This window comes from Muscardinus avellanarius (assembly GCF_963383645.1).
Source record: "Muscardinus avellanarius genome assembly, chromosome: 8".
In the NCBI taxonomy this organism is placed as follows: domain Eukaryota; kingdom Metazoa; phylum Chordata; class Mammalia; order Rodentia; family Gliridae; genus Muscardinus; species Muscardinus avellanarius.
The window spans coordinates 10,544,491-10,566,533 of NC_137794.1; the positions used below are offsets into that span (position 1 = coordinate 10,544,491).

The following is a 22,043-nucleotide window of genomic DNA, read 5'->3' on the forward strand; positions in this document are numbered from 1 at the left end:
GAACATAAATGGTATACATTTAAACTATATTTGGTGCCCTCTCACCCCTGCCCCCATTTTCCCTTCCCCCCTCCCACCATTGGTTGGCCAGGTTAACCATGTCATATTCATAATTTTACACATGTTCAGATGTAGACCCTCATTAATCAAGATCAGCCTTCCTCCTCTCCTATCTTTCCATTCAAACTTTGCTGGTATTTCCCCTCCATTATCTGGAGTCCCACTGGTGTCCTCTATTTTTCCTAGTTTGGGCATATTAGAGGAAACATATGTACCTTCTCCTTCTGTGCTTGGCTGATCTCACTTAACATAATGTTCTCCAGGATTTTCCATCTTCTTGCAATAGATACATGAAAAGATGTTCTTCATCACTGGCCATCAGGGAGATGCAAATCAAAACTACACTGAGATTCCATCTAACCCCAGTCAGAGTGGCAAGCATAAAGAAATCAAACAGCAACAAATGCTGGCGAGGATGTGGGGAAAGAGGAACTCTTTTACACTATTGGTGGGAATGCAAACTAGTTCAACCACTATGGAGATCTGTGTGGAGATTCCTAAGAAAGGTGGGAATAGATCCACCATATGATCCAGCTATACCACTCCTGGGTATCTTTCCAAAGGGGTTGAATTCAGAGAAATACAGCAACATATGCATACCTATGTTCATAGCAGCACAATTCGTAATAGCCAAAATATGGAACCAACCCAGACCACCATCAACAGATGAATGGATAGCAAAACTGTGGGAAATACACACAATGGAATTCTATTCAGCCATAAAGAAGAACAAAATTATATCATTTGCAAGAAGATGGAAAGCCCTGGAGAGCATTGTTAAGTGAGATCAGCCAAGCACTGAAGGAGAAGGTACATATGTTTCCTCTAATACGCCCAAACTAGGAAACACAGAGGATACCAGTGGGACTCCGGATAATGGAGGGGAAATATAAGCAAAGTTTGAATGGAAAGATAGGAGAGGAGGAAGGCTGATCTTGATTAATGAGGGTCTACATCTGAACATGTGTAAAATTATGAATATGACATGGTTAACCTGGCCAACCAATGGTGGGAGGGGGGAAGGGAAAACGGGGGCGGGGAGGAGAGGGCACCAAATATAGTTTAAATGTATATTATTTATGTTCAATAAAAATTTGGGGGGGGGAGTATTTATTTATTTATTTATTTTTCTTTTTTTTATTGGTACATTATATTCATACAACTTTGTGGGGTTAAAATTTGTAAAATAAAAAAATAAAAAATAAAAAATTGGGTAGGGGGTATAGCTCGGAGGTCGAATAGGTTCCATCCCCAGACCCTCAAAAAAAAAAAAAAAATAGGGCTGGGAGTGTAGCTGGGAGGTAGAATGCCTTGGATTCAATCCCCAGTACCCCCCACACACACACACGAAGAAGAAAAGAAAAAATTTCTAACAAGAAGGACATACAAAAACTTTAAAAAGTAGCTATCTAGAGAGAGGGAAGCATAGCTGGATAGGAACAGGTGGTGGTAAAGGACGTTTCTGAATGTGTTCCTTCTTACAAGTTTTGATTTTTGAGTCACTTCAGTCTATCATCAAATAGTACCTATTCCAAAAAGTTGTTCTTTTTTCAGCTCTGCAAAGCTCATCTTGTTGGCTCTCTATCTGGATGCATGTGCTGGAGCAGCTGGCGTTCCTAACGTGTTCACAAGCATCTCCAACTGGTCACCTGAGAGCCCAGAGGGCCGGCGTGGCTAGGAACGCCTTGGAGGACCAGCAGCAGCGGAAAGCGGCTCGAGACACGCGCCATGCTGTGGACTCGCAGGTTGCCCCCAGGAAATCCACACCAAGCACGTGAGGCCCAGAGGTGCCGGAGACACTAAGAAAACGGGGAACAGCTCCTTCCTTTGGGGCGGCGTGGGGGGACCACAGCAACATGAAAGGGGCCAAGCCTGCCCTACAGCCCGGAGTCGGGTCAAGTCGCCCCCCTGCTTAGAAGCCTCCCATGGCTGCCCGTTACCTGAGCTAAGGACCACATCCGAATCTGTCAGTAAGGGCCTTCATGGCCTGCACATGCCCGCCAGCCCAAACCCATCGTCTTCATCTTTTGTCAACACACACACATACACACACACACACACACACACACACACACACTTTGGCAATACAGAGACACCCGCTGCACCCCGTCCCCTCTCTCTGCCTGGAACACCCTGTCCCGCCGTGACCGCCTGGCCTCAAGCTCCAGCCAAACTTCTCCTTTTCAGAGTAAAGTGTCTCCCACCTTCGCAGGGGCCGTGCGCCTTCCTGGTGTGCACTTTCTCTTGAACCACAAGCACAGCGGTGACACTGTCGCCTCCCTGAGGTCTCCAGCTCCAAGACAGCGGAATCTTCACCTTTTTATCTTTTTATCCCAAGGCACAAGAACAGCGCTTGGCGCAGAGCAAATGTTCAGGCCAAGTCTGGCTGATGGAGAGACAGACAGAAGACGAGAGTCGGGCAGAGAGAAGGAATTTACTAGGGCCGAAGGACCAGCAGAACCATCCTGAGCAGGGCGTTCGTTTGTGACCCTGAGGGGGCACTGAAGGAGAAGCGGGCGTTAGTAAACTCAAAGGGGGGCCAAGAAGTAATTCAGAGTGTGGGGCACAGGAACTGAAGCAAAGAAGCACCAACCGAGAAAAGAGCAGCAGCCTGGAGACACACCTGCAATCCCAGGCCTTGCAGAGCTGAGACAGGAGGATGGCAGGCTGGACACCAGCCTCAGCAACTTAGTGAGACCTGTTTCAAAGTTTAAAAATTAAATAGGGCTGGGGTTTAGCTCATCAATCCCCAGTACCAAAGAGAGAGAGAGGTCTGCAGAGAAGCATGGGGCCCAGGTAGCCTGGTTTGCAATGAGCGTCAGGGCAGGGCCACCTGAGTAATGTGCTGGTCAGGTTTCAGGAAGCCTAAAAGCCTTCTTTAGGAGAGCATCGGGGAGGGGGGTTATATAGGAGAGACCTATGCTCAGCCTTGCTTCTGAGGACGATCCGTGGTAGCACTATGGAGGAAGGACTGGAGGATATGAGACCCTAGGAGCCTCACCAGGGACCCTCAGCCATTCAGGGGACCGATGTCCAGTGTCTGAGCTGAGGCCAAGAGCACTAAGGGCAAGAGGAGACTTGGAGCAACTTGGGAGGTAAAAACAATGAGCCTGGTGAACGCCGTGTGGGCTGCGAGGGTTCCTGGAGGCTATACCACCTACAGTCCTCAGGGGGCAGAAAACTAATCAAATCCTCAGGATCACCAACCAACCTCAGTGACACCACAGATACGCAACTAGAAATCAGACCTGGAGAAAACCTCACTGCGTTTGTTTCTGAGGCCTGGCAACCGTTTAGGGATGGACCCATCTCCCTGTCAAACACACCTCAAAGTTATTTACTGGCACCCCTCATTAGGTAGTCCCAGGTACAAAATGTAGACAGAGCCCGGCACTCAGTGAGCACCTGGTAACTTTTTTGAATGAATGTTACAGACAGGCCATGCCTACGTTCCTCTGTCCACCAATTCCACCATGCCCCGCCTCTCCCCACAGCCCCTAGAAACACTGTCACTAAAGAAGTTCCCGCCCCCCACCTCCGCTGAGCACTGGAACCAACCAGCTTCCTTAGGCAAGGCCGCTGTACTTGCATCTAACTCGACATGGTCTACTTAGCTAAAAACAGGTGAAGGGTAGAGGGGGAAAATGTTCTAACTCACCAAAGCTCTCCCTTACAAAAAGTCAGAAACCACATGACGTGCAAACAAATACCTTTTTACTAAGGCCGCTTCCGTGATAAAGTCACGTAGAGACAACAGGACCCATGAAATGGGACAATGATATTTATGTCCGGGGCAAGATTGGCACCATTGCACGGGGCAAGATTGGTACCACTGCACCCTCCACAGAAACCCTCTCTCTCCGCCCAGCTTCGACTGGGTGTGCCCACCCCGCACAAGTGCCTTGCTGCTTCCTGTTTTACAGAAAAGAGCCGAGAATCTACACCAGAAAGCACACAGGTGTGGGGGTCCCAGCTTCTTGGCTGGAGGTAGAAACAGGTTCCCAGGTGGACGTTCCCACAGGGACCATGGCCACAGCCTCCGGCCAGACTCCCTGTCTCCAATCTCACCCTCAAAACCTCTCCGAGCAGTCTCTAGAGAGAGCTCATCACAAGCGTCCTCCCTAGAGCCCTTCAAGGGCTCCCCATCACCTCCAGGATAAAGTCTCAATTCCAGGCCCTCCATGACCTGACCCACCTCCCCTATCGCCCTTCACTCTCCCCTCATCCCACCTCCAGAGCATCCTATGCCACCAGCCTGCTAGTGCTCCCTGCTCCTCCCCAGCTCCACCTCGTCCTCACTCAGTCTTCATGGAGACCCTGTTCCCTGTGTCTAGGTCTCCCTGCACCTCCTCTGCTCCTGGTCTCACTTACCATCTACCTGCTCCAATTCTGAGTTATAAGCCCCTTGTCCTTGTTTCCAAAGCATCCCCTCTAGAAGACTACCAGACTGAGCACCCCTGGGTGCTAGACACTGACTACCAATATGGCAGCTCAACCGGACTGCCCAGCCTCAGGCGACTGTACCCATTCCTGAGGGACAGGCAGGCTCCTCGCAGCCAGGCAATGGTCCTTTTCTTCTGTGTTCTGAACACTTAGGATGATGATTCTTACAAAAGCACCGTTTCGTCGACATTTGCAAAAATGAAGGGACAAGAACCAGCTAAATCCAAACTGACCTGGGGCAGGACAACGCTGAAGGGCGGGACTGAGGCCAGGAGCGAGGTCACATTACACTCACTCCCACAGCCAAAGGCTAAAGGCGCGTAGGTCATCAGTGGCGATCAGGCAAAGCCATCCGTCATGCCCGGAGCGACTTGGACCTGAGACTCACGGGAGAGCGGCTGCAAGGGCTCCTTTCTCAAGATCCAACAGTGACCAGAGAGAGGCAAACTGTGTCCATACATCTTGTCAGGCAACTCCCCATTTTCATTATTTTGCACAAGACAGATACATTTGCTGGAAGATTAAAAAAAATACAGCAAAAGGGCAGGCAACCGGTTGAACGATGTTGAATGAGAATATTCAACATTATATTATTATATATTATATATTATATATTATATAGCATTATATTATATTATATTATTATATATTATATTATATACCATTAACAAGAATGCTAAAAGTGCTTCCTTCACATTTCTGTGGCTGTTCATACACCATATCATAGACCAATTCTGCTTTTTGTTTCAGGGCTACAAAACTGTTGTTCTCCAGAAATTTCTGGGGATGAATCCTTCTGGATAGCCAACTTTTCCATATTACCACAGATCTGCATTTGAAATCGTAAAATTAGTTATTATGAATATAGATCCTTCTAAAAAGCTTTATGGGTATGCAAATTGATAAGTGTGCTGGTTTATTTTTTTCAGACTTTGGAATATTTGTTTATTTGTTTGTGTTTTTGTGGTACTGGGGGCTTTTCTACCTCCAGGCTATACTCCCAGACCTATTTTATACTTTATTTGGAAACAGGGTCTCAATAGGTTGCTGAGAGCCTCACTAAGTAGCTGAGGCTGGCTTCGAAGCTGTGCGATCCTCCTGTCTCAGCCTCCCAAGCACAGGAATTACAAGCGTGCACCACCACGCCCGGCCCCTGACTTTGGAATATTTGTATACATATCTTAAAATGTCTTGGGGATGAGACTTAAATTTAAATATGAAATTCATATATATATATATATATATATATATATATATGTATATATATATGTATATATATATGTATATATCATATATACTTTGTACACAGTGCCCCCAAATATAAACATTTCAAATAATTTTGCGCATGAAACAAAGCTCATGGTATGAAATTTTCCATGTGTAGTGTCATGTCAGTGCTCAAAACGTTTCCGATTTTGGAGCATTTCTGGATTATGGACTTGGGGATTAAGAGGTTCAACCTGTACTGTATACTTTTTCATGAAACTAATAGGATAATAATATGATCAGATAGTATACTGTACTATTCTACCATAATAACCTTAAAATCCATTATAGCTCTTTGATCATAAACTAAATAATACCAAGCATTCATATTCCCCCTTCCTCTTCTTTCTTATGGCTTCTAAGTATTTAATAATGGATAACCCTTCTGACAGCCAGCTACCAGCAGACTACCTATTCTACTACCACTACTGCTCCCGTTTTCTTATTCTTTCTTGTCCTGTAAGCTCGGATAATGCATAGCCATGCTTCATGAAGTAGTACGTAAAGGAAGCGCAGGTGGGTCTGGAACAGGACCTGGGCATGGAGCGCGGGGTACGGGGCACAGGCTTAGGGAGCTACTCAGTCTACTCTGCCATGCATCCTGCTCTCAGCTCTGTTCCAAATGGATGAGGCAGCCACAAAGAGGAACTACACACGGTGAGGTATCTCGCCAATGCTCTGTACACATGATAATAACAATAAGGAACATATATCAGGTTCTTGTGCTGTACTAAGCCCTCTGCCGAGCGCTGGATTTGTGTTGACATTTCCATTTGTATTGACATGTCCCAACAACTCTGACATATTATTATCCCCATTTTGTTGATGAAGAAACTGAGACACAGGTGAGTTAATGTGCCCAGATAGCTCTACTAGGATGTGGAATAGAATTTAAACTCAAGCAATCTTGCTCTAGGACCATTCATGGCCTTACTCACTGTGTCCATGGCCTATAACGTTTCCTAACAGAGCCACGGCACAAGGATGCTTTGTGATCACTACAAAAAGGCAAACTTATAAAGCACACACCAGCACTGTCCAACAGCCCTTCCTGAGATAATCAAAATGTCCTATATCCGCCGGGCGTGGTGGCGCACGCTTGTAATCCCAGCATTCGGGAGGCTGAGACCTGGAGGATCACGGTTCGCGGACAGCCTCAGCTACTTAGTGAGGCCCTCTGCAACTCAGTGAGACCCGGTTTCAAAATAAAGAATAAAAAATAGGGCAGGGGGTGTAGCTCAGAGGTCAAATGCCCCTGGGTTCCATCCCCAGACCCGCAAAAAAAAAAAAAAAAAAAAAAAAAAATGTCCTATATCCACACTACCAAGAACTTAAAATGTAGTCAATGTAGTCAGTATGAATGAGAAACTCTGTGTGTGTGTGTGTGTGTGTGTGTGTGTGTGTGTGTGTGTGTGTGTGATTGATTTACTGGGCATTCTACCTGATTTTAGAAACATGGTCTTGATAGGTTGATGAGAGTCTCACTACTTGCTGAGGCTGTCCTAGAACCTGCAATCATCCTGTCTCAGCTTCCCAAATACAGAGATTATAGGCATGTGCCACCAAGCCTGGTGAAACTGAATTTTTAACTTAAGCTTACTGTAATAGATTCACATGTAAATAGCCAAATATGGCTAGCCACTACTGCATTGGTTAGAACTATTTTTGGTGAGTCAGAAATTGTGGTATTTCAAATATTAGATACCATAATTAATTTCTATTTAAAATCGAGTGTCAGAAGAATATAATTAAGAGCTGATGCATCCCTGCACAAAATCTTCTCCACCCGGTACTATTTTTAATCCATCCCCATCATTTTAAGGAAGACAGCACACCATTTGGTGGCAGCAGGTGAAGAGACCTGAGAGATGAAGTAGAAACTTGTAGAATTAACACTCCTAATAGGTGAGGAAACTTGATTCAGAGCACTGTTGGGGGTGGAGGGCCGAGGTATGGAAGATCACAGGTTAGGTTCAAACATTAAGTCCACCTTACTGATTTCAAAAAGTAGGCCACAGAAGTACCCGTGTGTGTGTGTGTGATGAATACACACCCAAGTATGAAAATACTCCCTCAGGGTCCCAGACACATGCTGAGAACAGGTGCAATAAAACCTACCTGGCTGAGCAGAGGGCACGGGCCAATCTGCCCAGTAGGGACCACCTTCTGCTGTTCCTGGTTCCCCTGAAGAGCCTTGGAAAGGTCCTGGGGCCTCTGACATGAGAGCCACAAAGCCAAGCCCACCCTTCCCCATTCCAGACAGTGATTCCTTTTCAATATATGGATTTTTCTCCTTCCCCAGCCCAAGTTCCACTAAGCTGTAATTACATGCTACATCCGAATTTAGGCTAGAACCTGATTTCAACTCAAGAAGAAAAGTCAATGTCAATGCTGAGGGTGGTGGCGCACACCTGTAATCCTAGCATTTGGGAGGCTGAGACAGGAGGATCATGGTTTGCAGCCAACCTTAGCTAATATTTTTCTTCTTCTTCTTCTTCTTCTTCTTCTTCTTCTTCTTCTCCTTCTCCTTCTCCTTCTCCTTCTTCTTCTTCTTTTTGGTGGTACTGGGGTTCCTGGAAGCCCTTCTACCTCCAGGCTACACTCCCAGACCTATTTTATATTTTTACTTGGAAACAGGGTCTCTTAAACCAGTGTGGCTGGCTTCGAACCTGCGTGATCCTCCTGTCTCTGCCTCCAAAGCATGGGGATTACAAGCGTGTGCCACCACGCCCGGCCCTTAGCTACTATTTATTGAGGCCCTTTGCAACTCAGTGAGACCTTGTTTCAAAATAAAGAATAAAAAATAAAGCTTGTGATCCCAATTTGAGACAGGAGGATCAAGGTTTGAGGACAGTCTCGGCTACTTAGTGGAGGATGACCTCAGCTACTTAGTGAGGCCCTTTGCAATTCAGTGAGACCCTGTTTCAAAACAATAAAAAATAGGGCTGGGGGTGTCACTCAGAGGTTTAAAAAAAAAAAAAACCTGGGTTTCACCCCTAATACCGCAAAAATAAATAAATAAATAAATAAATAAATAAATAAATAAATAAATGTAGGAGTTTCACTTGGAGGTAGAATGCCCCTGGGTTCCATCCTCAGTACCAAAACCAAACAAACAAACAAAAACTGAAATCAAGATGAGAAGCTGAGCTGTCTAACACAGCGATGCTCAACTCAACTTGGTTCTAGCGACAACATCCGTAGCTGGAGGATGGACGCTGCCGCCTTCCCTCTCCGCCAGTTACTGACGGGCAACCTGAGTTCTGTGTACATTTTCTGTCCCCGTCGTACATGTCAGTGTTAAGAGGGCATGACCGGGCCACAGAACGGCTGACACCCATGAAGCAAGTGTGACCCAGAAGGTGAAAGGCCCCGCGTGGGCGGGTGGGCCACACAGCTATTTACTGGAGGAATCCAGGCCCCACTCCTCGTCCCAACCACCACACACTCCCTGCACACACACCTACAGAAACCCAGCCACAACTCATGCCTCGAGGACTCTGAAAGGGGAACACGTGCTCTCCTTCATGCCCAAACCAGAGGCGAAACTGCTATTGACATACAAAAATGAACCGTCGCCCCTTCCTTTCCACCCCAACAGCCCTCTTCCAAACAAGAGTCACAAAATCCATACCAACAAGTTATTCCTTGCCCACTGAGGTCAAAAGTTGATCCAGTACAAAGAAAGACTGCAAACTAAAAACAAACTCTAAGCTCCAGAAGCATCGGGTCTGAAAAACTCAGTGCGGCTCCGAGTTCTGAGGAATTCTCAGCCGGAAACCAGGCATTGTGAAGCAGGCCCTGTGATTTCCTGTAGGACTCCAGGGATTGCTGGAGGGGAGGCCTGTTTATCCTAGGATTGCTCTTCCAAGTCCGGAGCCCCCAGACTCCTGACTTGGAGGAGCAAAAGAGCTGATGATACATCCCCGGCACCCCTAAACCCAAGCCGCCTTCTCACGACACTCTCCACACAACCTTCTTGAAGCTCTGGCACTGCCCCAGTCACACCGAGCAGACTGCCAACACGTGCTGACCGGCTTGCGTGGTCTTGGGCACCCCAGAAGCATGGGGTGAAGTCAACAGAGGCCCAACTGTACAAATTCCATTCTTAACCCACTGCCCTAAGACACATGCTTTTCCCTCCCCAAAAACCACAGAAGTCTTCATGATGCGCTGGGTCACTCAATAAACCCTCTTCAAATTCCTGTGAAAATTAAAAATAAAATACTCCCTATGAGAGAGTCCCTCGCCTCTATAATAAAGATGAAGGAACAGACTGATTAGTAAACAAACAAGACTCTTGTCCTTGCAAAATCCAGGAGCTGTGTTAAGAAGCCCTCTCCCTACTTCAAAGCAGGGCGTGGTGGCGCACGCTTGTAATCCCAGTACTTGGGAAGCTGAGACAGGAGAATCGCTGGTTCGTAGCCAGCCTCAACTATGTAGTAAGGCCCTCTGCAACTGAGTGAGACTCTGTTTCAAAATAAATAATAAAAAATAAGGCTAGAGGTATAACTTGTAGCCCCTGAGTTCAATCTATAGTTCTGGGGGTGGAGGGAATAAGGACATACTCTCCTAACCTCAATCAAGGTTTAACCATTAAAGGCCTCTCCATACCTGAAATAGCACTTATGTGCACACACACACACACACACACACACACACACACACACACACACACGTAGATAGAATGCTTGTGTCCCTCCAAAATTCCCAAGTTGAAAGTCGAACCACCAGTGCAATGGCATTGCAACCCAAACACCTTTGAAGGATGACTAGGTCACAGGGGTAGAGCCCTCACGAGTGGTATTAGTGCCCTTACAAAAGGGCCTGGAGTTGAATCTCTCCCACCCTCCTTTCTCTTTGCCGTATAGAAAGACAAGAAGACCATCTATGGACCACAGTGGACCCTCCCAGACACAGAATAGTGCCTTGATCCCGGAGTCCAAAACAGGAAAATATATGCTAGATGCATATGCCTCCAAACCCATGGAACTTTTGTGATAGCAACTCCAACAGACTGCCTTGCAGTGGTAACGTGCAGAGGCATATCAGATGTGCCCGAAAGATCTAGGAATGACCACCACTTTTCTCCCCTGAATACTGACAACCTCACACCCAGGGTGTTAGGTCTTAATTTCATCAACCACCCCTCCACCAAGAGCCGTGGCTTGAGGTTGAGGCCCAAGAGTCTGAGGTTGCACCCACCACTCACAGCAAGTTTAAGACCTGGGGCTAAGGGTAGAGTTCCGTGGTAGAGTAGTTGCCTAGTATGTGCAAGAGCCTGGGCTCAGTTCCCAGAACAGCAAAAAGAAAAAGAAAAAAAGACATGACTCCCATGCACAAATAGCATATCAGCTTTAAGTCACCACACAGTGACCTCTCTGAGGACAGGGACCCCACCTTATTTGTCTCTGCATCCCCAGAGCTCAACACAGGCACACAAAAGTACTGAGGCACTCAATAAACAGCTGCCAAATAAGAACACAGAGTTATTAAGAAAGATGCATCAAGTTCAAGGCCTCTGCACATAGACTGACATCGAAAGATAGAGTCTAGAATTCCAGTGGGCAGAGGTGTAAAAGATGATACCAAAGTGAGTCAGAAGACACGGCCCCAGTTTTGCTAAAAATTCACTCTACTGACGTGGGCAGATGCCCCCCCTCTTGGAGGGGGTCTTATTTTCCTTTTCTATAAACACAGTAAATGACTTCTTAGGTTCTCCTCTAAGATCTTAAATTTATAAATAAGGAGAAAAGATGTACCCTGGAGTGCAGCCATGGTATTAACTTGACAATAATAATCAGAAGCACCTTTTCTCACACTGACATGGGGGAACAGCGAGCAACAGCTCCAGGGGGTCTGCACTGCGCCCGCCCCTTCACCCACGTCCTATGTAATACATGCACATCTGGGTCATTCTCTATGGTCTCTATCAGGGAGATGCGAATTTCAGTGACTATTCCTGGCAGAGAGCAGAACAACAACCCACAGACATTTCTTCCAGGTAACAAACAGATTCCACTCAGACAAAGAAAAATAAAGCGGCCTGTGTCTACATTCCATCGACGCCCCGCTCGTGGAAGCATCAGGGCTGAGCTCTAAATGCGAGCCAGACGTTGCTGAATTCTGATTTTGGCTCCGACTCGGATGTGGAGTAGATGGTCCCTGGCCAAGTCTCTCCTCTAGAAGCCAGGATCGGGATGGGTATGACAACCCCCATAAACCATCCTGATTACAGGGTGAGGCCAGTAAAGCATTGCACAGATGGGAACTGCGGCCAGCCCCTCCAGACAGACGAGAGAGGCCGTCATGAGGCAACTTGGCTCTGGCGGGAGCCACGGAGAGGCCCTTTTCCTAACCCAGGACTCCCACAGCCCCACCTGAGGGCGCCGGAGCCTCAGAGCCCCACTCACAATCCCGCTTCACTTCTCCTCTGCTGAAAAGCAAGAAAAGCTGCCATCCAGAAAAACCCCTTGCGACGCTCTTTAAACCACGCCGTGAACCGGCAACGTTAGCCAGCTGTTTTAGACATTCGAGACAGTGGAGGTAAACCAAGGCAAAGTAACAGTGTGATAAAGGTCTGGTCATAAAATAAGAAGGGCTGTTTGGGGGTTATGTTAGTAGATTTACTGTCCCCCCCCCAACCATCACCCCCTTCTTTAACCATTAGGTACCAATGGATACCAGATATACAGCACTGGATAAAAAGGTTAAGCTACGATACTATCAGTAAAGTTTCCCACCAAAGCCTGCTAATAGCGCTCTCGCTGAGTAGAAAGCACTTCTTGTCATGTGGGAACTCTAACCCGCTCTTATCAAACCTCTGGCTTCAGTCACTTATCAGGGTGGGAATGAGAGGTACAACAGCTACGCCACACAGTGATTTCTGGGGCCCCTGCCCATGAAGAAACAGATCAAAAAGGAGTTCGTGCCTGCCAGAGGGAAGCGTTCACCATAGCAACACATGTTATTCTACAAACAGTCGGGACTAAGGCACTCTGTTGTGACGGGTCTGGAGAACGCCTCCAAGAAATGAGGGACTGAGGCTCAGGCAGCACAGGCAGCCAGAGAGCGGAGGCACCTCGTGGGCTTCTCTAGCAAGACCATCCGGTACCCGTGGCCCACGTCCTAGTAAGGTGGATGCTGGGGAGAAGACAGATGTTCTGCATGGAGTGGCTACATTACTGTGGGCCCTGGGGAAAGAGGCACTGGGGTAAAGTCAGTGATCATCCCATTTGGAGACTAGATGGCCGGTGCTAGAGAATCCAGGCTCCATCTCAAAACACGTCATCTCTATGATAAAACACAACCACGGCGCCCAATGAGCCCTCTGAAGGTGAAAGGTAGACTCACAGACCCAACAATGAAGCCGATGATGACCGTCATCAGCGTGGCTGCTGAGACCCTCAGTGAAGTACCCATGTGCCAGGCACAGTGCTGGTTACATACGCTAGACTTCACGCTGCAAGGGGATGCAGGGTGAGTAATTAAAAACTCATCAATACTCATCAATATCAATACCATCTTTCAGGCATCACCTTTTTACGAACAAAAGGAATAAAGATGACTTCTTGTGCCCATAAGACACTAGAGGCTTGACCAGGGTAAAATCTACCTCCAAATATCTGCTTTCTTGCTCAAATATTTCACTGAGCCATGCATGTATACATCCAATCACCAAACAAGGCACCCAAGATAATGAATGACCCCTGTCGCTCTCCCCTCACTTTTATACAACACCACTGATGGACCACATCACAAGCTGAAGATAAAAACAGGAGCTAACTGAGCACAGGGGCACACACCTGTGATCCCAGTGACTCAGGAGGCTGAGGCAGGACGATCACAAGTTCAAGGTCAGCCTGGACAACTTAGCTAGACCCTGTCTCAAGATTAAAAAAAAAAAAAAAAATAAGAAAGGACAATGGTAGAGCACCCCTAGGTTCAATTCCGAGTACTGCAAAAAATAAAAAATAAAATTAGGAAATACATAAGCTGGCAAAGAAATTTTTTCAAAAGTACATTATAAGTTATTCAAGGAAAGATGACTTACATCTACTGATGTATCACTGTGCCAGTTACGTACTTCTATTAACAGAATAGAAGCAGAATCGTCTTATAATGCTAACATTAAGAGACACTTGACGTTCTAAGGCCCACAGGTACGTGCAGCAGGAGATGAACTACTCCAGACTCTGCGTACTAAAACCCACGTGCTATCAGCTCTGACGCAAGCAATGGGCTCCCATTCTTTTTCCTGCAAACATTTCATCCTGAGAAGTCAATTGTGGTGTCAGGAACAGGGAAGAAACTAGTTCCTGGAGAAAAGATAGGCCACACCTACTTCCAAACAATTAAAAAGCAAAACCCAGCCACTACCCAAAAATTCCTCTGGGTCCTAAACCCTGAAGTCATCATAGACCAAACAGAAACCAAACCAAAGAATGACAGAATTTCAGAAACATTTCTTTTCAGCTGCAGATAGAAATTGGGCGGGTTGGGGGGGGGGGAGGTCTATCTCGAAATGACATTTTAAAGGTGGTGAATAAGTTGCTTCCTCTCTCTCTCTTCCAGGGCCCTTTTTCTTTTTCTCCTTCACCAGTCACTAATGAGAGAGTCTTCCTGCTGGTTTCTGTTGGAAACGTGGCACAGAGCAGGACTCTGGAAGATGAAGGAGGAGACACATACACACCCCAACCGGCCACTCACACCCTGAAAGCCCGAAGGACCAGCAGGGCGGACTCTGCTTACGGATAGAAGGACCAGAGTGTTGAGCAGAAAACTACCGCACAAAGCTAAAGAAAGAAGAGTTAAGAAAGAGAAAGCTGGAAAGGAAGGAGGGGGAAATAAAGTTCCACATTCCTGACATTTTTTAGCCAAGTGCTGTGGCTGCACTGAACAGCTCTATTCCAAGCAGTCCCTAGGACAGGACGGGAGGAAACCTGGGTTCAGGGAAAAGCCTGCCTGCCGTGAAAATAAGATGACCCCAAACTAAACCTTTAAAAGGTGTGTGTGTGTGTGTGTGTGTGTGTGTGTGTGTGTGAGAGAGAGAGAGAGAGAGAGAGAGAGAGAGAAAGAGAGAGAGAGAGAGAGAGAGAGAGAGAGAGAGAAAATTAGTTGGGAATTGGGGCCAGACAGCCTTTCATGTGTATTCCCAAAAGGAAGTGATCCCAAGGGAAGAAATTTGGAGTCAAAAGCTCCCTGAAGACAGAGAGCTGAAGTCCTGGGGTTCCCGGGAGGGAATCAAAGTCCCCTGAAAGCTGCAGCAGTGGCCAGCGAGGCAGGACTGAGGCGGCTCAGCTGGTCAGTTTGCTGAGGCCGGGCTGGGGACCTCAGAGGAGGGAGTGGTCAGGAGAGCCGCTCTTTGTGGGAAGAATTCTAATTGAGTTTCCCCACTCAGCTTCTGAATGAAGGAATCCTAGTCTGGCCCAAGACAGAACCACGGAAGCTTGACGGCCTCTCTCCCACCCTCCCTGCTCCTCCTGCACCTCCTTCTACACTCACTTCTAGGAAAAATGGCTAAGTTCCAGGCTGCACCCCCCTCCCCGACACATGCACCCCTACCTACATATCCTATGTAATACCCAGTCAGTCCTGTACTAGGCTTTAAGGTGCCTCTCCCTTCCACTCCCTACTCCCCATTTTACTCCAAGGGTAAAGATGCCCACATTGGTATCTCTGAGATCCCTAGAAGTTTGCTTTCATTTGGGAGGGGAAGCACCATTCCAACCCGACTCCCCACTATGTTCAAACACAGTTAGTTGATAGAACTAGACAGTGAAGACCTACTATGTGCCCGGTCCTTCATAAACTGGAGGTGCAACCAATAGGGACTGATGATCCTACAGAGGAACCCCCTGCCATGGATGTCCTGTAGACCTAAGGCGCTATAGGAAAAGAAGCCAGGTTGGAAGGAAGAGGGAGCCTACAGGCCTTTCAACTGGGGCCTTTCTACACTCTCCAGCCCACTCCCTTCTATCAGGTACCAGGAAGAAGAGTTTCTAGCACCTTTCAGCTTTTAGGGATTGGCAGGCTTAATACATATGACTTTCCACAAGCCAGAGACAGGGAAAGAAGGAAGGAAGGAAGGAAGGAAGGAAGGACGGAAGGACAAAGCTCAAAAGCTAAGCAGCTCTTTTTGCACTAAGATACCAAAATAAAGCAGGTAGAGCCAGAAACCTTAACAAATGTTAAGAATACAGAAGAGGGCCGTAGGCCATAGTCTTGGCTGGTCATGGAACATGTGGCTTTGAGGCTTACAGCTGACCAGCGTGTCTTTCTGGCCTTACCCTCCAAGACTGGGAGACATCTTAGAATGAAGGAGGGCAAACAGACACATGTTTTGTGGGTATCAGCTGAGCAAAACTAATCATCGGTTATTTCATTCAGCTATTATTAAGATAAATAATAAAAGCACACCAAGAGCAAGAAATGCATTCTCACACTGGCAGGTTTTGCTGCTGACATGATCTTGGTTAAAGGTTATTGCCACCGAGTGAGGAAGACAGGCTTGAGCAACTTCTTCAACAATGGGGAAACCGAGGACACAGTCAGTTTCCCTGTCAGACTGGTGACCACAGTGGGGCACACCCTGAAACAGGACATCACAGGAGGGTCGTGGTGGTGGTGGAGGGACTGAACTGAAGACACACTACCAAAAGTGAGTATGACCCCAAATCCTGACTCAGGCTGATTTCCTACAGACCCTGAAGCCTGGCCAAGATCACATGCACACATCCAGCCCTGACCTGGTCACCACAAGCATGTCCCCAGCCTGAGGGCAGCTCCACCAGCCAGATGTCATCTACACAAGAGAGACAGTGGGCTCAGGGACAGAGGCACACAGGAGCAACCAGCCACGCTGGGAATCCTCCATCTCCAGGGAAGCTTTTAAATGGTTACAGCTTCCTAACACGTCCCCCAGAGCTCAGATAAGCAGCCTTCCCCAGGAGGGAGGACAAGGAGCCTAGTCAGAGGAACCAGAGGAGACCACGGGAGTGCCACTGACATATCTCACTCCTGAGACAAGATATACTATGCACATCCATACCCAGTTTCCTTCAGTTCTTCCCACCTTTGGATATCACATTTCCCTCACTCTGTAGGAGCAGGGAGTCCTCCCATCAGTCCCCTTGGGTTCTGATCCCTTGCTGGCCTACTGAAACTCCCTGTGCTGAGGCCTACACCAGCTCACTGCTGTCGGCCCCTCTCTCTCCATCACTGCAGCCACAAGAGAATCACCTTTCTCCTGAAGAGAAAAGATACCCCTGTCCCTCCCCTTGCCCCTGTGAAGGGGGTGAAGATCTAGGTCCATCACACATGGGTCTAAAGAGACAGTCCCTAGAGTGACAAAGGGCATCTCAAAACGGGCCGTTTAAGCCATAGTTGAAAACACAAAATAAAAAAGAACAGCATACAGCCCTAGCTGGGATAGAGCCAGAGCGACACGCGAACACCTAGAGCACGTTCCAGAGGTGGGGATGCAAAACACCCAGAAAATCAGAAGGGAGATGGCAAAGCGTCAGTGTCCTTCCCACTGGGAGAGCTCAGAAGATCTGGTGGCCCCCACTTGGGAGGAAGGGGGTTGTGCAATGACTGCGAGTCTGGGAGTCTCCCGCTTGGTTCCCGGACGCCAGAAAGGAAACCCCACGCGTCGGGCCAGGGTGGCAGCAGCGCGGCGGTCGGTTCCAGGCCAGGCTTGGGTTTCAGGGCTGCAGAGAGAGCTGGCAGGAGACGGTGGGCGCCCAGGGGGGCGGCGGAGGATAGCACTGCTGGCACGGCGCGGGGCTGGGGGACACTCTCTGCGCTGACCCGGCCACAGGCCAGCGGGGTACGGTGCACAAAGCCGGGGTGCAGATAGCGTGCAAGACATCCAGGAGTCCCAGCTCAGACGAAGAGCCGGGGACCTGCAGGAGTACGCGCGCGGCGCACCAGAGGGCACTGCCCGCCCCCCAGCACCCCCTCTCCGGTCTCTCTCACCTCGAACATCAGCCCGATGAGGACGCAGAGCACCAGGCAGAAGCCGATGTCCGCATGGTTGTGGATGACGAACTCCTGGCTGAACAGCGGGTAACTTTTCGTCCTCCTGCGGAAAGCCATGGCAGCGGGCGCGCAGCGGCCGGCGGGGCCCGCACCCTCGCTCTCCAGCCGCAGCGCAAACTTCTCCTGCCCCGGCCCGGCCCGCCCGCCGGCCCGCTCGCCGCCCGCCCAGCGCGGAACAACTTCGGGCCCCGCCCCCTTCCTCCGCCCGCCCCGCCCCCGCCGCCCGGAACCGCCCCCGGACGAGGCCCCGCCCCTCCCGCGCGCGCACCGAGATCGCCCCGCCCCCTGCGCGCATCAAAGCCCGCCCCGCCCTCTGCGCGCGCGCTCAGACCGCCCCGCCTCCTTCCCGCCAGCCCGCTCCGCCCCCTGAGCGCGCGCCAGCCAGCCCCGCCCCCTTTCCGTAAGCCCGCCCCGCCCCCTGAGCGCGCGCCAGCCCGCCCCGCCCCCTACGTGCGCGCGCTTAACCCCTTCGCCGCCGGGACCTCGCGGGGCCGGGCCGGGGCCGGCGGACGCGCCCGGGATCCCCTCGCCTGGCGCCGGTGCCCAGCCAGGCCGTGGAGAGGAGGCGGCACCGGCCGCCCGACAGGAAGTGGCCCGGCTCCCACGCCGCGCGCCCGCTCCCTCCTCCGCGGGAAGGAAGGAAGGAAGGAAGGCCGAGGACGCCGGGCCTCCGCGCCCCCGCGATCGCCCGAGGCCCGCCCGGGGAGCGGACAGGGCGCAGCCCGCCTCGCAGACCCGCGCGCCACCTATACACGGCGCACCCAAAGGCTGCTGCCTTCGGTACTGATGGAGAGAAAGAAGTGGAAGGGTAAACCATACCGCAGAAGAAAAAAAGGAACTTCCTATTGGAAGTTTCTGTGCCAGAGCAAGGCTTAAAAGTGCTCCAGGAAGGACGAAAAATCCTCTTAATAAATTAATTTACATTGGCAAATATTGGCTGTAACCCTACTAGTGATGAAGGAGTCAACTAATCACTTTCTAGGCGTACAGAAATGCAAAATGAACAAAGAACTGTTTAATTTCCATTCATTTTTTAAAATTAGGTCAACAGTTGTTTCACTTCTAAGTAAATATGATTTCTTAAAAATGGCACGGCGTGTGAAATGGCGATTGAGACGAGATGGGAGTACCTAGGAATATAGCACTTCCTAAGTCTGCACTGCTCGGTACTTAGTGTACAGTCTTGTATCTTTAATTCTATGTATCTGATGCTTCAAGGAAATGAAAAAGTGCACTAAGGACTACAGTAATCCTATATTGGACTAAACCTCATTTAACTTCAAGACTGATTTTCTCATTTATAGATGAGATTTTAATATCTATTTCCCAAGACTTTCACCCTGAATATGTCTGGCCCTTTGGGTTGCGAGGGACAGAAGGATCAAGAACTCTTGATCTCCTTGACTTTCTTTGTGTGAAGGGTTATTCACATTTTAACCTAAAGTCACATTAATTGGGCTGAACCCTACACAATTGGCTTTTTTTACAGCTCAGAACTGTAGAATACCAGTGTTTCAAACGGTTCAACCTAAGGACACCCCTGTATTTCTCCGTGCCATTCGTAGATGTTGGGGTGGGGATTTTCTCATGAGATATCATATCGGGATGTTGTCATTCACGAAATTGAGAGTTTAAGCTGGCGGTGAAAGTGGACCAGCCTGTAATCCCAGCTATGTTGGAGGCTGAGGCAGGAGGATCACAAGTTCAAGGCTAGCCTGGCCTATTTAGTGAGATCCTATCTCAAATTTTTAAAAAGCTGAGGGGGCTGGCGCTCAGTGGTAGCACGCCCCTAGATTTCATCCCTAATACACCCCACACACAGAGACATATTCAGGGTGAAAGTCTGAAACAGGGTCTCACTGAGTCGCAAAGGGCCTCACTAAGTAGTAGCTGAGGCTGGCCACGAACCACAATTCTCCCGTCTCAGCCTCCCAAATGCTGGGATTACAAGCGTGCGCCACCACGCCCAGCTGACCCTGGATTCTTAATGCTAAAAATCTGACAGCATCCCTCACGTGCAGGGAATTTGCAGGGAATGCCCAGTACCTTCTCAATCTCTCCTATTCAGTCAGTCATAGTTATTCAAGCCCTTGAACCTCCGAGCTACACTCCCAGACCTATTTTATATTTTTATTTGGAAACAGGGTCTCCTAAGCCAACGCGTGTGGCTGACTTCAAACCTGCGCCATCCTCCTGTCTCTGCCTCCCAAGCGCGGGGATTACAAGCGTGCGCCACCACGCCCGGCTTGTATGCTGGTTTTAAAAGATGGCCTCAGCCAGGCGTGGTGGCGCACGCTTGTAATCCCCGCGCTTGGAAGGCTGAGACAAGAGGATGGCACAGGTTCGAAGCCAGCCTCAGCTACTTAGTGAGGCTCTCTGCAACTTAGTGAGACCCTGTTTCCAAATAAAATAGAAAATAGGTCTGGGAGTGTAGCCCGGAGGTAGAAAGCCCCTGGGTTCCACTCCCAACACCACACACAAAATAATTAATAATAACAATAACAATAATAATAATAATAATAAATAGATGGCCTCAAAATCTTTGATGTTCCTCCTTTAAGTAATGGGAATTTACTCCCCCTTTCCTTGAGTGTAGGCTGCATTTAGTGGCTTGCTTCTCACAAATATGGTATAACTGATGGTGTGTGACTTTCAAGACTAGATTATAAAAGGCATTGGGAAGCCAGGTATAGTAGCGCACACTTGAAATCCTAGCATTTGGGAGGTTGAGACAGGAGGACCATAGTTTGAGGCCAGCCTCAGCTACTTTAGTGAGACCGTTTGCAACTCAGTGAGACCCTGTTTCAAAATAATAAGCCGGGCATGGCGGCGCACGCTTGTAATCCCCGCACTTGGGAGGCAGAGACAGGAGGATTCGAAGCCAGCCACGTGCGCTGGCTTAGGAGACCCTGTTTCCAAATAAAAATGTAAAATTAGGTCTGGGAGTGGAGCCCGGAGGTAGAAGGGCTTCCAGGAACCCCAGTATCACAAAAAAATAAAGAAAGAAGAAAGAAAGAAAGAAAGAAAGAAAGAAAGAAAGAAAGAAAGAAAGAAAGAAAGAAAGAAAGAAAGAAAGAAAAAAAATGTAGGGCTGGGGGTGTAACTCAGAGGTAGAATGCCCCTGGGTCCCATCTCCAGTACTACAATAAATAAATAAGTAAATAAGTGGCATTGGGGTTTCTCCTTTCTTTCTTGGGTCACTCTGTCTGGGAGCAGCCAGCTGCTATATTGTGAGAATGTGTCTTGTCCACAGGACAAGAGCTGAGGCCTCCTGCCCACAAGCAGCACTCGCTCTCACACATGGGAATGAGTCACTTGAGCACAATCTCCAGCCCCTGAGCCCTTCAGGTGACAGCAGCCCCAGCTGACCTCTCGAACTCAACCTCCCAAGAGACCCTAAACCAGAAGCAGCCAGGTCCCAGCCACCCCCAAATGCAGCCAGGTCCCAGCCACCCCCAAATGCAGCCAGGTCCCAGCCACCCCCAAATGCAGCCAGGTCCCAGCCACTCCCAAATGCAGCCAGGTCCCAGCCACCCCTAAATTTCTGCCCCACGGCAACTGTGAGATAATAAATATTTGCTGGGGTTTTTGTTTGTTTGGTAGGTAGGTACTGGAGATTAAACCAAGGGGCATTTTACACCTCCCAGCTGCACCCCCAGTCCTTTTTTCGTGTTTTGTTTTGAAAGAGGGTCTCACTGGGTTGTGAAAAGTTTCAGCTACACAGCTGAGACTGTCCTTGAACCTGTGGTCCTCCTATCTCAGTCTCCCAAGTACTGGGATTGCAGGCATGTATACTGATATATTTGCTGTTTTAAGCCATATGTTATATAGGAAAAGTAACTAATACATACTGCTGGAGCTTGTAATATTTTAGAAGAGACAAAGACATCTTTACAAGCCAGTGTAATGGCGACTATAATGACAATTTGAAATATGTACACTCTGCAAAGAAAAGGTAATTTAATTCTGTCTGGAGTAAAGGAAAAAGGACATTTGGGTTGGGCCTTTATCAGACAGAGATTTTGCTGATAGGGAATGAAGAAGGAGGGTGGGGGCTAAATTTCCAGAGTTAAGGTGGAGCTGCACTGTAACCTGTTTTGAATTCCATGATGAAGATTGTGACTTTGTTCTGAAAATAATAGGAAGAAATAGAAAGGCTTTTGGGTTTTTGTTTGTTTGTTTAGATTGTTTTTGTATTTATTTATTTAGTTATTCATTTATGGAGATTTAAC

General features: G+C 48.5%; 1 protein-coding gene across 1 annotated transcript in view; it reads right to left on the bottom strand.

Annotated features, from left to right (window-relative positions):
* The window catches only part of TRAM2 (translocation associated membrane protein 2), a gene marked incomplete at both ends in the record, with an annotated part of 72,281 nt that extends 54,413 nt beyond the window's left edge, over positions 1–17,868 (bottom strand). Inside the window, one exon of the mRNA XM_080700268.1 lies at positions 17,749–17,868. Within this exon, the coding sequence (XP_080556394.1) occupies positions 17,749–17,868 (120 nt within the window). The remainder of the gene's footprint in view (positions 1–17,748) is intronic.
* Positions 17,869–22,043: the final 4,175 nt, after the last annotated feature.